The 16398-nt window shown below is 47.1% G+C and overlaps 2 protein-coding genes across 2 annotated transcripts; one reads left to right on the top strand and one right to left on the bottom strand.

Annotated features, from left to right (window-relative positions):
* Positions 1-1064: 1064 nt before the first annotated feature.
* On the bottom strand, positions 1065-4404 carry TRUGW13939_09709 (uncharacterized protein; the record flags this gene model as incomplete). Its single annotated transcript, XM_035492829.1, has 3 exons — positions 1065-2692; positions 2759-3388; positions 3444-4404. The coding sequence occupies 3 exons, from the start codon at positions 4402-4404 to the stop codon at positions 1065-1067; spliced, it is 3219 nt and encodes a 1072-aa protein (XP_035348722.1).
* A 1997-nt stretch (positions 4405-6401) lies between these two features.
* On the top strand, positions 6402-9938 carry TRUGW13939_09708 (uncharacterized protein; the record flags this gene model as incomplete). The annotated part of the gene is made up of 1 exon (XM_035492828.1): positions 6402-9938. One exon carries the CDS (start codon positions 6402-6404, stop codon positions 9936-9938), a length of 3537 nt encoding a protein of 1178 aa, XP_035348721.1.
* Positions 9939-16398: the final 6460 nt, after the last annotated feature.

Genomic DNA, 16398 nt, shown 5'->3' with positions numbered 1-16398 from the left:
AGAGAGTGTACCTGGACATCGGTGTCTTCCTCCAATGTGCGGTTCCTTTTCCCCGAATACTATTGATAGTCAGCCAAATGTCACACCTAATCTTGTTGGACGGCATCGAATCCTGGTACCCCTGGCTGAACACTTTGTCGGTTTTTATCAACTTCATTGGCTTGTGTCAATCCAAACGTTTGTAGCCAGAGCTAAACTTGAACGTCTAGCGGATCAGAAGGGGATCATCAGTAATTAGTTCCGTAGGTCCGATCCAGGCTACCAGTCCTGGTTCAACAATCAGTCCATGTTGTTTTACAAAGAGTCAACAGTTCTATCTCCTCCTCTGTTCACCCTTCTCATAGATGAGGTTCATATATCTGGATAACTCCATTCGACCCATCCAAACATGGGATAGCTAGGCAAACAAGGCCCTCTAAATTGCCGTAATGAATACCATATCAAGAGTTAATGAAAAGTTGTGAGAACCGTGACTGGTAAAACCAGAATAGGTGGGTTAAGTAATACTGTTATATAGCTAAGCTTCATGACTGCGGAAATAAAGAGTCAACAATCTATTGTTAAGAGCAGTTCTATCGCATCGTAGTCCAGTACAGTGGTTTGCGCATTCAGCGTGACAACTTACTCTCTCTTTCACTTTGCTCTGAAACAGCGCTAAGAAGACACCATTGTAAATATGGAATAGTGTAGGAATAACATTAATCCAGAAATAATACGGTATCACTTAAAACAACTTTTTATTTACAATACATGTAAGGTGATAAAATACAATTCTGGAATATTCGACTCTCGAGTTTGAACACGTGTTCTGAAACTACGTGGTAAATCTGGCAATCCGTCGTTAGCAGTGTTCCGTAACCATCGCGAAGTAATCGATGTAATTTACTTATCTAGTAAGCCAAGCTTGCGGCTGTTAAGCCTATGGCTGTGTGGACGCTAGCAGCATGAAAGATCTGACTATGAAGACACCATGCCGATACTGTACAACTAATCGACGCCACAAGCCCGTTTCAATATTCTAAACACCTTTAACTATATAATATTACTGTACGTGCGCGTGCGATCTATGTCAACTTGAGCTTCCTGAGAAGCCTAAGTCGTTTTGATGATTTGGAAGCTGCTGATTCTGCCGCAGGTAAAATGTCTGCTACATGGCGAGTAAGCCGACTAGCGCGGCTTGTCGGCGAAGTCGAGCGAGAACATTGAGAGGTCTTCAGGTTCTTAAGCCGCTCCTGGACTGCCCGGTACCAGCGATCATCAGTTCCAAAGACAAGCTTATACCCTGCAAGTGCTTTTGTGTACATTAATTTTGCATTACTTAGGCGGCCTTGATCCTCGAAGAGCATACCATAGCTATAGGCGTTATGAAGCGCAGGAACGTACGATTGAATATAATCGGGCCCGAGGGCATCCTCGTATCCTTCCAGCGCCCGCTGGTACATCTTCTCCGCATCTGCCAGCTTCCCCTGGTTTTTGTAGAGATTGCCCAGGTTATTGACAGTATCAAGTGTCGATGTATGGTCAGGGCCCCAGGCCTTCTCGTAGCCTTCCAGCGCCCGCTGGTACATCTTCTCCGCATCTGCCAGCTTCCCCTGGCCGGCGTATAGAACAGCCAGATTATTGACGGTGTTAAGTGTCAATATATGGTCAAGGCCCCAGGCCTTCTCCTTGCCTTCCAGCGCCCGCTGGTACATCTTCTCCGCATCTGCCAGCTTCCCCTGGTTTTTGTAGAGATTTCCCAGGTTATTGACAGTGTCAAGTGTCGATGTATGGTCAGGGCCCCAGGCCTTCTCCTTGCCTTCCAGCGCCCGCTGGTACATCTTCTCCGCATCTGCCAGCTTCCCCTGGTCGGCGTATAGAACAGCCAGATTATTGACAGTTTCGAGAGTCGATGTATGGTCAAGGCCCCAGGCCTTCTCGTAGCCTTCCAGCGCCCGCTGGTACATCTTCTCTGCCTTTCCTAGGTTCCCTCGATCCGATAATAGCATACCCATCATATGCAGCGCGTATAATACCTCCACATTCACTTCTGCCATGGTATTCACTATTTCTCGCTCCATTCTTTCTATCCAAGACTCTGCATGTGGAAATAACTGCCGCTGCTTCTGGTGATATTCGGTGGCGTACTCGTCTGGAAAAGCATATCCAATTATGAGAACGGCTAGTCGTGATAGCTCTGCTCGTTGATCTTCATCTTGTATGTGAAATGCCCACTGGTGCACTACAGGATGAGTACTATTGGTCGAACTCCCATGTAGGCTGTCAATCAAACAATAGCTCCGTAGAAGTCGAACAACTTGCAAGAATTTCACTTCGTCATCGGCGGCGTCTCCCAGCCATGCCGACAGGTCTTTAGCCAAGGCACTAGAACCACGTGCTCCAGCTTGAAGAATCCAGAACGGCAGTGTTTTATGGTCAAGGTGGGCCCATAGCAAAAGAAGATTTGCTGCCCCCTCATTCTGGGCTCGTATCGCATTATAGGAGACCGTCCACGTCGTGTTTATGCTGCGGGCCCCATAGCTTCTCAGCGGTGCCGTGTTCTCAATCTCCATCAGATCCTTCCATTGCTCTTTGTATAGCCTGGTGTACGTACGAAAGCTCGTCCCCGTCTCGCTCATATAGGCCGCCGCTTGGGCTAGCGCTAGAGGTAGCCCATCAAGCAGTTGAAGCAGCTCGTCGCTGTCATTCAGATCTGTATGTCCCGGTTAGTCACACCATGCAACTACTAGATATAGATATGTACATAGAACTGCCTTACCAAAGTCTTGGTTATACCACTTTCGAAAGATAGCATGTGCTTCGCTCATATCAACAGTCCCCAGCTGCAAAGGTTCGCCCAGCTGTTGGAGGTTCGCAAGCCGCGTGGTAATCAGAATCGATCCCTGATCAACCTCGGGTATGTAGTTGCTGACATTATAAGCGTCGATATCAGTCTCTTGCTGGTAGTCGCGGTCCACATTATCAAATATAATCAGCCAGCGCTTGTTCTCTGTTCTGCTCAGCCACTCCATGAAATCACCGATAACAGCATTAAGGTCACCGTGTGCGCTAGACGAGTATTTCCTACTTGTCTCAGGAATCTGCCCTTCTGGAATACGACCGGCACAATCAGCAATGCTTTGCTGCAGGCTATCTTCGCTACTACCGTCCAACCAAAATACCGACGTGAACGCAGCCTGGTGCTTCCTGGCACACTCGGCGGCAAGCTGCGTCTTGCCTATTCCGCCTAGGCCATGCAGCACTACTACTTGCTGCCGATATTCTTCTGATTGAGCCTGTCTATGTGGTATAAGAACTTTTTCTAAACGTCTCATTTCTTCCGGCCTATCCACAAATCTACCTCGTGGAATGCCTTTCAGACTGAATGAGACTCGGTACTCTTCGGCATCTAACATGTATTTATTAGCAATACAACCCTGTCATCACACAACAAGCACACCTACCGCTTACTCTCTCAGATATGTTAGTCTTGACGATCTCTTCGGCCGGGACCACCCGCAGCAATTCTTTCGCAACTGCCGCCGCTGTCGCGGCAGCATATGGCTGCCAGCTCTTATTCTTGTGCGAGTCGGCATAGTCACAGATGCCACGAATCACCGCGGATGGAAATGCACCAGCCACACCGGCCCCCTCCATCTCAAAGCACAACACTTCACCGAGCTCAGCACTGATCCTGTCCCTGGTCACGCCATCCTTCATTACCTGGTTCCCTGACGCAATGGTGCCATAATGAATTACCACCTCTGTGGACTCTCGCTTAGGCCGTTCGATGATCATTTGCTTGTTGCAGCACTCGCAGTTGTCTCCCCCATTGTGCTTGTATGTCGCTTGAAAGAGAACATCAGGGCCTGTTGTGTTTCGACTAAATTGTGCCAACCGATCGAAAACAGAGAGATGTGCGGAGATGTCGTTCAGACGACGGTAGTGGTTTTCTCGCAGCTTTGCAATGGCATTGAGGAGCACCTTCGGCGGTGCGTTGGTGAATCCTGTTCTGTGTACTTGTCTGTTTGGACCAGTCTTACCGAAGTCATACTGGACCACGCCACCATACTGCGAGTGCGGGTGGCCGATCACAACGTCCCCGAGCCTTATATCTGCACTCGCTGTTGGGACGCCACCACCGATTCCCACCATCAGAGCGAACTTGATTGACGGGAATGCAGTTGTCAACCGCCCTGCGACGTCGGCGGCGGAGTTGTTTCCCATGTGGCCCGACGGTAGACAGGTCATCACGATGTTGTGGTTCCCTATCCGGCCGAAAATATATTGGTCCGTATTGCTACCGCGGCTTCGAGGATCACAGTGTTCTTCGTCTAGCATCTCTGCGGCCGCTGCCGACTCGAGAGGCAGGGCAGACACCCATGCCACGGTGTAAGTTGCTGGTAGAAGACGCGGTCGGCTCATCGTCGAGTTGCATAGTCAACGACCAGTAGAGGCAACAGCTCATGCTACGTAGAGAATCTATATGAAGGTGATAAACGGAAATATGCAGTCAAGAAAACACGATTTCGTTGTTGGAGGTTGCGGTTCAGCCTGGAAGTTGCGCGGAGCCTTGTGCTTTGTTGAGCATCGCGTAGCCTTGTCCCTCGCTGTGTCCGAGCTGGGCCTGAGCGCAAACTTAAGAATCTTATTCGAAGAACCGTCGGTACTACTACAGGAACAGAGCTAGTTAGTTAATGGAAATATACCGAAGCTAAACGGCGATACATGTAATTTACAGGCGTGTTAATTTTGTGAATGCAGAATACCAACGAAGAAAAATACGCGAGCCAGGGTTATTCCGGATCTAGCCATATATATACTAGTCCCATCCTTGGCGCTGTTTCAGAAGAAAGAGAAGAGACTTTGAGTTGTAACTCTGAACCTGCAAACCACTGTATAAGCAGTATTACTGCTCAGGGTTGTTTAAGTAGAGAACTATTGACTTACTGATCACGGTGTTCGAGAGACTTAGCCTATTTCCGAATCTAGCCCCGCAGCCGCCACACTTAGACCAATCATATGGATTGAGAGTGCAAGTAGAATTTGTGTAAATATCCTGGGAAATTTGATGGAACTCCAATTGCACCATGTTGTCAGCTACAAAGCAGAGTACGCGGGAAAGTGTGTGATGTTTTGAACGAGACCCCAAGTCTAGGGTGCCGCTTGCCACATTGATTACATTGATTACAATTTCGACGATGACTAATACCCACATCTTTACCGGATGAGATGTCATCACCCACTATGTCATCATGGAGGCACGTCTAGTTACGTGGGTAATCACGGAGGCAAGTCGTGGAGGCAGGTTGTGTGTAATCGTGGAGGTAAATCACGTGGGCTAATCATGCAGAATTGCAGATCATGTGTAATCATGGTGCTGTTAAGACCATGCATCCGGCATTGTATGTAATTATTTTAGTTTTTCACTAAATATCTCAGGATATTTATGGGAACTCCGATTGCAGCCTTTGCCCATGTGGTTGGTGTCTTGAGGTACATAGAGCTACTGTATCTTAACTGGTACAGAGACATTCGAAACCTCCTTCATGAGAAAACATACTCTTTAATTATTTTGCCCCACTGCCAAGGCAGCCTAATTTGGTTCAGTATTTTTCAGTGTCCTGCGGGATATGTTTTGTTTTGTTCATAACCTGTTTTGAAACACTAAACTGTTATAGGTTAGTGTATCTATCAAATGTGGTGTGTCCTGTCAATAATATGGCAAACAGGTATTTACCATATGTTTATATTACAGTAAATATTATACTAACCATTTGAGGTATAATGCAAGCGACTTTTTGTAGAAGTGGGGTAAATTTGAGAAAAGAGTGTGTGTTCAAGGTGAAGTAGGTTTTGGGTTTTGCACTTTATTTTGAATAAATTCGAAACCTCCTTCATCTTTCCATACCCTCTCTCTTTTAATTTTGCCCCGCTGCCAAGATCACCTAACTGTATTGGGCTAGGTAGCCAACTTTCATGACTGTAAGCAGCTTGAAATATTTACCTCGTTACAATACCTTACACCCGTCGTCACGGTTATGTTGGGAGTTTTGCTGACTCGCGCCAGGCTCGGTAGCAATCGGAGAATAGTAACACCTGATCCGACTACTGACTAAACTCGGACTCAGAAAGCTTTGGGGAGCAGGATGACGAGTTCAGAATAAAGATGCAGACAGTAACAGAATATCTTGGTGTACCCCAGTATGGATTGCTGTTGCCGCCAGCATGCAGATTGGCTATGCGACCATACGTTGAGTTGTCAGCCTTGCGGGAATTCGCAGGAAGCTCTTACCCCTCCCTCAGCTAATGAACAGTATTTTTCATTCTCTTGTCACCACGCAGAAAGGCTTCATATTTCATCGTGCCATCTATACATCTATACTAAGTCTGTTTGATCTATTTCTCTATTATGACCCACAATGACGACTGTGACGCGCGACAACTACTCAATCGCATGGATATGCGCCCTACCGCTAGAAGCAGCAGCGGCCCGCAGTATGCTGGACAGAACCCACAGTCCGCTGCCTATACCCCACACTGATTCGAATGCCTACCACCTTGGTGAATTAAACGGCCACTATATTGTGATTGCTTGCCTACCAACTGGAGTATACGGAACAGTATCTGCCGCGGCTGTGGTATCTCGCATGCGTTTCACATTTCCTCGGCTTCAATATGGACTGATGGTCGGAATTGGAGGAGGGGTTCCAGGCAAAAACAATGACATTCGACTGGGAGATGTCGTGGTCAGCAAACCGGTTGGAAAGCACAGTGGAGTAACCCAGTATGATTATGGCAAGGCAATTCAGGATGGCCAATTCGAGTCAACAGGCACCTTGAACAAACCACCACAGGCCCTTTTAACAAATATAGCTCAAATGGAGGCAAAACGAATGAGTGAGGGCGATGACGCTTTTTCTAAAATAGTGGAAGAAGCCCTGGCACAGAACCCTAACATGCAAGGACGATTTTCACCTCCAGAAGAGTATACGGACTTCTTATTTGATTCTTCTTATCACCATACCGCAGGGGAAGATACATGTGAAAAGTGCGATAAAGAACAGTTAATCAAACGGCAACCTCGTGGCACCAAGACACCTTATATCCATTATGGATTGATTGCTTCGGGAAATCAGGTTATGAAGGACTCCAAAACACGAGACCGTCTAGCACAACAGCATGGGATCCTCTGCTTTGAGATGGAGGCAGCAGGGATCATGGATGAGCTTCCAACGCTAGTAATCCGGGGGATATGCGACTATTGCGATTCCCATAAACAGAAACAGTGGCAAGGATACGCAGCGTTGACAGCGGCTTCCTACGCAAAGCTGCTGCTATCAGTTATACCCATAAACTGTACGGACACGGACCTCATGAAGACCCAGAAAAAGCGACATTGGGTGGTCTCTCTCGCAAGAAATCCCAAATTTGTCGGTCGTGAGGATGAAATCACAAAACTGGAAGAATTAATTACAATGCAAGATGGGCCCAGAAGGATCGCAATCACTGGATTAGGGGGGGTCGGCAAAACTCAAGTGGCCCTTGAGTTAGCATACCGCATACGGGACCGAGATAAGGAGTGCTCAATCATGTGGATTCCTTGTACCAGCCATGCCATGATTGAGCAGATGTACCTGCACATTGCACAGAAACTCGGACTTCATGACGTGAATCCGGCCGAGGTTAAAGAACAGGTTAAGATATACCTCAGCTCTGAGCGCGCGGGAAAGTGGCTTCTGGTTTTTGATAATGCAGATGATGCAGAAATATGGTTCGCCGCTAGTGATGCAGCTCCATCTCTTGAGGACTATCTCCCTGAGAGTGAACAAGGCCGTATCTTGTTCACCACCCGAAACCGAAAACTCGCCATGAAGCTGGCATCATTTAACGTTGTTTCCATTCCAGATGTGGACAAAGAAATTGCAAAAGAAATCCTAGACAAGACATTGGCACAGAAAGACTTGTTAAGAGATACTACCACGATTACTGCCCTTCTTGAACAACTAGCCTTTCTTCCCTTGGCAATAACGCAGGCATCAGCATATATAATCCAGAATGGGATTGATTTGTCGACCTATCTTGCACTTCTTCAAGAGCAGGAACAAGATGCTGTCGAGCTTCTCAGCGAAGACTTCAAAGATCCAGGACGCTATAACGATATCCAAAATCCTGTGATCACCTGCTGGTTGATATCCTTTCGGCAGATTCAACATCAAGATCCATTAGCGGCCGACTATCTCTCTTTCATCGCCTGTATTGACCCGCGAAACATCCCCCAGTCCCTCCTTCCTCAACCAACATCCAGAAAGCAGAAAGTCGATGCTTTAGGACTTCTAAATGCGTACTCGTTTACGAATGGCCAAGAGAGACATATAGGTATGCACCGACTTGTGTATATTGCCACCCGAAACTGGCTTCGAAAGAAAGCATCGTTTAGCCACTGGATCCAACGGGTAGCTGAGCATCTACAGGATGTATTTCCAGACGATCACCACACCAATCGAGAACTTTGGCGGGAATACCTTCCCCATGCTTTAACGCTGTTGCATGAAAATGAATTTGTTGTACAAGAAAATAATTACCTCGATTTAATTAAAAGGATTGCAGGTTGCCTCGCCAGCGATGGAAGATATCAAGAAGCGGAGGCATTTTATACGAAGCTGATGGAGATCAATCAGGAGAAATTTGGCCCTCACGATCCTTCCACTCTGGCCAGCATGCATAATCTAGCATTAACCTTCCGGAACCAGGGTCGATGGGATGAAGCTGAGAAGCTAGGTGTGCAAGTCATGGAGACAAGGAAGACAGTACTGGGCGCTGAGCATCCCGACACTCTGACCAGTATGGCAAATCTCGCATCAACCTTCCGGAACCAGGGTCGATGGGATGAAGCTGAGAAGCTAGGTGTGCAAGTTATAGAAACATCCAAGACAGTACTGGGCGCTGAGCATCCCGATACTCTGACCAGCATGGCAAATCTCGCATTAACCTACTGGAACCAGGGCCGATGGATTGAAGCTGAAAAGCTAGGTATGCAAGTCATGGAGACAAGGAAGACAGTACTAGGCGCCGAGCATCCCGACACTCTGACCAGCATGGCAAATCTCGCATCAACCTACCGGAACCAAGGCCGATGGATTGAAGCCGAGAAGCTAGGTGTGCAAGTTATCGAGACAAGGAAGACAGTACTAGGCGCCGAGCATCCCTCCACTCTGACCAGCATGGCAAATCTCGCATCAACCTACTGGAACCAGGGCCGATGGATTGAAGCTGAAAAGCTAGGTATGCAAGTCATAGAGACAAGAAAGACAGTACTGGGCGCTAAGCATCCCGATACTCTGACCAGTATGGCAAATCTCGCATCAACCTACTGGAACCAGGGCCGATGGGATGAAGCCGAGAAGCTAGAAGTGCAAGTTATAGAGACATCCAAGACAGTACTAGGCGCCGAGCATCCCGAAACTCTGACCAGTATGGCAAATCTCGCATCAACCTACTGGAACCAAGGCCGATGGGATGAAGCCGAGAAGCTAGAAGTGCAAGTCATGGAGACATCCAAGACAGTACTGGGCGCTGAGCATCCCGATACTCTGACCAGCATGCATAATCTTGCCTCAACCTACCGGAACCAAGGCCGATGGGATGAAGCCGAGAAGCTAGAAGTGCAAGTCATGGAGACATCCAAGACAGTACTGGGCGCTGAGCATCCCGATACTCTGACCAGCATGCATAATCTTGCCTATACGTGGAATTCGGTGGACAAACAGGCCGAAGCCTATCAATTGATGAGAGAATGTGCGGGACTCCGAGCCAAAAAGATAGGAACCAGTCACCCCGATACCTTATCTTCCAATAATGCTCTTACCGAATGGCAAAAAACGAAGCATAATGAAATTCCAAAGCCTGTCAAAGGCCAGAGAAGAGAGGCCGTGAAACGCGTCCTGGGCTTCAAATAGAGATACTATTTTATTGTGGCATATATCAAGTAGCACGACGTCTGTTCTTGCGATAAAGAGTGTGTTATACAGAAGTTTTCTCTAGTACTGATCAATGAAATAATAGTCCATATTGATGTTTACTTCAACTAAGTATTAGACAGATTCTTCGTCGTTGAACATTTGCCCGCTGCCAATAACATATCGGGTTAATGTCGGACCGACAACTTCTGGGATTGTAAAGAGTATGTACCAAACATACACTAGTAAGAAGTAAAATACAAGGGCTTCTACTAACTTATAACTAGTGTATCCACAGTGGAGCAAAATTAAACAAAGAGAGTGTAAAACACTGAAGGAGGTTTCGAATGTCTCTGTAGTTATCTTTTTCCTGATCATGCGGAAAGGTTTTTTTTTCCTTCTTCTTCTTTTTCTTTTTTTTCTTGTTTTTTTTTGGCCACAGTCACAGCGTCCGGCCATACAGTATTTCTCATCTATACTGTAGCATTACATCGAAGCATTGTCCCTCACGTCAACATGGATAATAACTATACACGCCAACTTGAAACCTTGGGGAATCCTATGATCAATCGGCCTCTTAGGACGTTCATGTTGATGGGTCGAAGCCGTGTATTACAATACTAGATAGCGATCGGAAGGAGAAACCTGACTAAATACTTGGATACTCGTCTTTCAGAAACGAAAAGACGATGAGTGCCAGCTGACGCCGTAATGGATGCCAAGACGGACTGCAACGAGAGGATTTGGTCGTGCTGAGCTTGTTCTAGCTTTATTTCTAAGTGTTTTATTTTATTCCTACCAATGCACATTGCTCAGCTGTATAGCCAGGGACGTAAGTTGCATCATCTCGAATCTAGCTGGTCGGCTTTATGTACATATCGATGTACTGTAGCCTGCCATCCTCTTCGTCAATTGTACCTCACTTCCAAGGATTTTCCGCCTTAGCTTGCAATTGGTTCAACAATTATCGCTGCTGAAAGGCCAGTATTGATGATCGTTTACGTGTAAGGTTATATACAACTAAACATAAGCTAGTAACACTTAAAAGTCATTATTAAACATCATTAAGAACTTATTGCTTACAGTAAAATGTTTAAATGATTACTTATTAAGATATTGTGATTACTTTAAAAGATTTAAATGATTGCTTAGGCGATTTCCTGGGGGATTTAAAGGATTTGTCGATACTGAGCATTTGGACTTTGTTGTTTTGTTTTGCCTTTTTTAAGTACGAATCCGTAGCATCTTACATGTATCTTGCGATATGAGTTGGAGACACAGTCTTTTTGCTTGTCATTGCGACAGAATATGTTAGTTCAGCCTATATAAAATGATATGGTTACTAACACTTTAGGCTTGCTTGGTAACTTCTTACCATGTATCGCTTTTGGTCGTATACAACAGCGACTAAAAGGTCAAAATCATGATGTATCAAACTGCAATCTTTCAGTAAGTACTTCTTTGAAACTATTTCGTGATACTTACATTTTAGTGTTGTACATGGTGTATTTTACTTCCATGTGGTCTATTTCCCTGTCTACAGTGTGCCCAAAGACGCAAGATCAAAGAGAGACGCGGCATGGAGGAAAACTGTTGTGCGGATTGTATCATATCATGGTGCTGTCCCCCATGCAGTCTGATTCAGCAATATAGAGAGGTGGAAGACCTCTCACAGGTGGAAATGCAACAGCCCCGTCCACTCGCACCAATGACCCTGCGTTCGGATTGGGTGGAAACATGAGCCACATTCGACACCAGCCACTTGAACGTTGAACTGGATATTCAATAAATATGGCTACCGATGCTGCTATTGCTCCTTGTTTGACCAAATACCTATTTGGGGTATGTAGGGTAAATAATTTATCGATATACAACCTTTTTTTTTCTGTTCTTAGTTATGATAATACTGTACCTGGGTGACCATACATATTTTGCGACAAGCTGCTGCCCCGTGTAGGAAGAGACTTTATAGGGGAAGCCCCAGAGGGATACAACACTAGTTGTATTACTGTACCAAACATATCAGTCTTGATGAAGTGAAAATGGACGGATGCTGGACGCAGATCACGGCAATATTATAACATGACCAAGAGGCACGGGAAATGGTACGTATCTGTGCTGAGCTAGCTCGTAATCCGCTTCAATAATATTGGTCGTTAAAACAATAAATGAGCCATACAGGTCGATCCAAGGAGTATATTACTTGAAATAAAGACATTGTGAACCATTCAAACGCAATCAACGCGTAAGCTGTATATTGTGCAAATGTCGACTCCCGCATACGTATCCAAGCTAGAAATAGAGATAAAACAGATTCTCGAATCGTTGGCAACATTCAACACACACAGAATATAACATTTTAAAGGCTTCACTGACACGTCGGCTCCCGATACTTCACAGCCATACCCCAAAGCTCCTGTAGAGAACATGTATGTAAAATACTCTCGCCCTTCCCTTCATTCGTCGGGCTTTCCTTGAACTGTGCGTTTTTCTTTTTAATTTTCCCCTGAAGCCTTGCATGTCAGCTGTCTCATATTTTGCTAACTCGTATTGACCCAGAATGGTCGACATTTTGTTCGAAGAATCAGGGAAGGAAGAAAAAAAGAAAAAGAGAGAGAGGGAAAAAGCGTTAATTTTCGGCTCTTCCGCGGCTGCTTTCCCGGCCAGTCAATGTTGGGGTGCATGACATGCATGTGCCGCGTGAGAGAATCGCGGCGCGAGAATGTCTTCTCATCAGTGCAAATAAGGCATCGCCATTTTTCGTTGTGGTTTTTGTGAACCGTATCCTCATGCCGAGCCAGGTCGTACGGCCGCGAGAAAATAGTTTTGCAAGGTTTGCCTCTTGAAGGATGGATCTGCAGGCACTGGAAAGGGCCAGCCCGCCGATGTTCGTACTTGTGTTTCTGGAGCTCGGATAGCGTCTTAAACCATAGGTTGCAGCCACGGTACGTGCAGGTGTACGTCCCCGGATCAGATGACGTGTAGCTAGGATGCTTCATGTCGATCAATGTTGATTCACTCTTTGTAGAGTCCATTGTAGTCCATGACGCCGGGAATACCGGTGTTTTCTGCATCGGCGCATGTTGTTCGAGATAGTCTAATGATGGATTCATCTGGGCTCGGCGATGGAGGAAGGGTATTTCGAAGCCGGGTGACATGTATGCATTGAATTCATTAGATTGTGTTTCATCATGAACGATTTCGAAGAAATCTTGGGTCCTGACAAGATTCAGTATAGGCTTAGTAGGTCTACATAAATCGACTCACATGCTTCTGGGTTATGAAAACGATAAGGGCTTGGTATTGGTAGAAGATGTGAACCGGCGCGAAGTGCTAGTTTTACACTGATGCTCCCAGGCTGTAAACCACCCTCGTTAGCGATGCCACTGCTCCGAATTTGTCCCTGTCTTCAGTCCGCCAATTACTGCTGATATTGAACTAGTCGGGACAGTTCTTGTACATGTGTGATGGTCATTTGTGTTGGTACTGTATAATCGACAGAGTCTTATTCCCCCTAGATCCACGTTCTGAGTACTCCACTACATATGTCCATGTGAGATCAGAAGCTCTATTGGAGATATTGGGAGAGGAGAATAGGGATTTAGTAAGTGTCCTATCAATTTGAGAAATATTGAAAGCTAATATTAAGTAAGACTATGATTGAGGAACTAATTCAGGCCTTGCCGGTACTTGAGAGCAAACTTGAGCGAATAAGTGATACTGTAGTATCGATGGTGGTCTCTCTTCCAACACGTTACGTGAGCATCTCCCTATCCTCATCGAGAACCTCAAGAATCACGAAAAGAATGTTTCATTTGCCCGCAAGGAATGGGAACGGATGGTATTGGATACAGCTGGATGGATGGATGGATGGATGGATGGTTTCATTTACCCCGACCTCTCCCCTGGGGGGATATGCAGGCTGCTACCACTATAAGTATCCTTGTAGCTCTAATTACAGTCATCGTCACATTTCTTACGGGCGAACTTTATGCCTCGCCTAGGGGCCTGTAGTCGGTCTTTGCCTTGGGTTCTGTTCATGTGGGCCCTTTGACCCACGGCTACGAAACCTTTGAGATGCTTCTGCGAAGTCAAGTACGGCACTTAAAATGCTGCCCTTCGCGGAGCTACTAGTAGTACCTTGACCCTTTGCCCCAAGCATGAGCGGTATGTTGCCAAACGTTTCACTAATCTCTTTCCGTAGTGTCTGCCTTTCTGTTGTCAATTTCGGGCAATCTATTAGGATGTGGGTGACGGTTTCCTTAGCACCGCATTCGCATTTCTCATCTTCGCGAAATCGGAGGACCTTCCCATGGGTTGCTAACCAAGAGTGTCCAGTTCGTAATTGAGTTAGTAAGTAGGCCCGGTGTCGTGGTAACGACTGGTATAGTCGTCGGGTGTGGATGGCTGGGAGCTTGGTGTCGATTCTCCGTAGGTGGGCCCCTTTGCGAGATGTCTTCCATTCGTCTTCCCATTCTTTCAGGATTTGTCTTCGAATCGCCGCTTTCTCGCGTGAGACTGGTCGACAGAAGGGGTGCGCCTTGTTGGGGCCGACCGCTGCCTTGGCCAGGTGGTCTGCCGCATCGTTCCCCGGGTTGTCGCAGTGGCCGGGGATCCATTGGAGGCGGAGAGGGATGCCTCGGCTGTCCAGTTCATACGCTGACTGGTTAATCGCCTGGATCACTCTTTGTCCAGATGTGTTGCGTGGGTTTTTGATTGCTTGTAGTGCCGATTTGCTGTCACTAAGGATGGTTATTACTTCGCTCATTCCGTTTCGGGTGGGCTGTTGGTTTTGGTGGGAGACTCTAAACGCCAGGCTGATTGCGTAATAAATGCCAATTAACTCAGCTATGTGAACGGACCAATGTGCCGTCGAGCCTATGGCTGTTTTGCGACACGCAACTATGTTCTGGTTGCGGTCTAAGACCACTGCGGCTGCTCCCAAATGGTTGTTATGTCCCGAGGCGTCTGAGTAGACTACTTGGTGAGGGTTCGCGAGGAGGGCCGAAGCGCTCTTTCTCGCTATTTCTCGATCTGGGTTGATGTCGATTTCGATAAATGCCGGTACTTTCCATGGGGCTGTCGGTTTGGGATTGATGGTTTCTAATCCGCTGAATTGTTCAAGGCCCATGGTTTTCATGGATTCTGCAAGGGGAAACCGTGGGCCGCTGCCATTGCCTGCGTTGTCACGTCGCCTTCTGGCCCTTGATAGTACCTCTTGTATCGGGTGGTCCCAAGGGAGCGTGAGCAGGTTGACAATAGTCATCTGTGCTCTCTGTCGGAGGCGGAGACGGGTCGGCAGTGTGAACAGTTCAACTTCCATGGTGGCGGTCGCTACCGATTTGAAGGCTGACAGGATTCGTATTAGTGCCGATCTCTGGATCGTGTTGAGAGCCCTGAGGTGCATTCTGTCTTTCGGGGGGTTGTGCCAGACCGTGGATGCGTAATCTATGATGGGGGTGACGTAGGCTTGATATAGCTGTCGCATTTGGCCTGGGCGCAGGTATCGTAGACCACCCAACGCCGTGTTGACCCTCGTGGCTCTTTTTAAAACCTGCTGTACATGTTGTTTCCATCGGAGTTCACTGTCGAACACCACGCCGAGGAGCTTGGCGGTGGTGCTCGGTTTGACAGTGGTGCCCTGTATGATCAGCTGTCCTTTGCTCAGCTCGGTCTTTCTCCGGGTTAGATGGATCAGTTCTGTTTTCTCTGCTGCGAAGCATGACCCTGTCCGTTTGGCCCATTTTTCGATCCGTGGAATATCGTCTTCCTGCAGTTTTCGAAGGTTCTCCTCAGCGGACGGTCCCACGACCCATCGGAAGTAGTCATCGATAAACGCCGATGAGCCACCCTTATGGTTGACCGGCTGGTTCACCAAACCAGCGTTGAAAAAGATGAACAGTATCGGCGACAACGGAGATCCTTGGGCCAGACCGGCGTTCTCCAGGGGGACTCTGGTGGATTCAAAGTCATCAAAGGTAATACTGGCGGTCCTATCTTCCATGAAACTGACGACCCAGGCTTGGAGGACGGACGGAATCCCTTTTGCTATGAGTTGGTTGTCGAGAACCCCTCCATTGACCCCGTTGAAGGCTCCTTTGAGGTCAAACGCAACCAGCGTTAGTACCTTAGATCGGAGCCACGCCTTGTCGATTGCGTTAGATAGTATTAGTAGTGCCTGTTCAGTGTTTCGTCCTGGTCTACCCCCAAATTGAGTGTTCGGTAACAGATTATAGGTCTCTGCATAGTAAGAGAGGCGTTTTGCGATAACTGCTTCCAGGATCTTGCCGAGTGTGTTCAGGAGTGAGATTGGACGGTACGCTTCCGGGATGGCATAGTCCGGTTTGTTCGGCTTCCGGAGAACCACGATTCTCGCTCTTTTCCACTGTCGAGGGTAATGTCCAAGGTTGATTGATGCCGTGAAGATCTGAAAGATCTCCTCGCTGAGGTATGGCCAAAT

The sequence above is a fragment of the Talaromyces rugulosus genome, chromosome V (genome assembly GCF_013368755.1).
Source record: "Talaromyces rugulosus chromosome V, complete sequence".
NCBI lineage: Eukaryota > Fungi > Ascomycota > Eurotiomycetes > Eurotiales > Trichocomaceae > Talaromyces > Talaromyces rugulosus.
The sequence above is the reverse complement of the archived record's forward strand: the minus strand, read 5'-3'. Positions and strand labels throughout refer to the sequence as shown.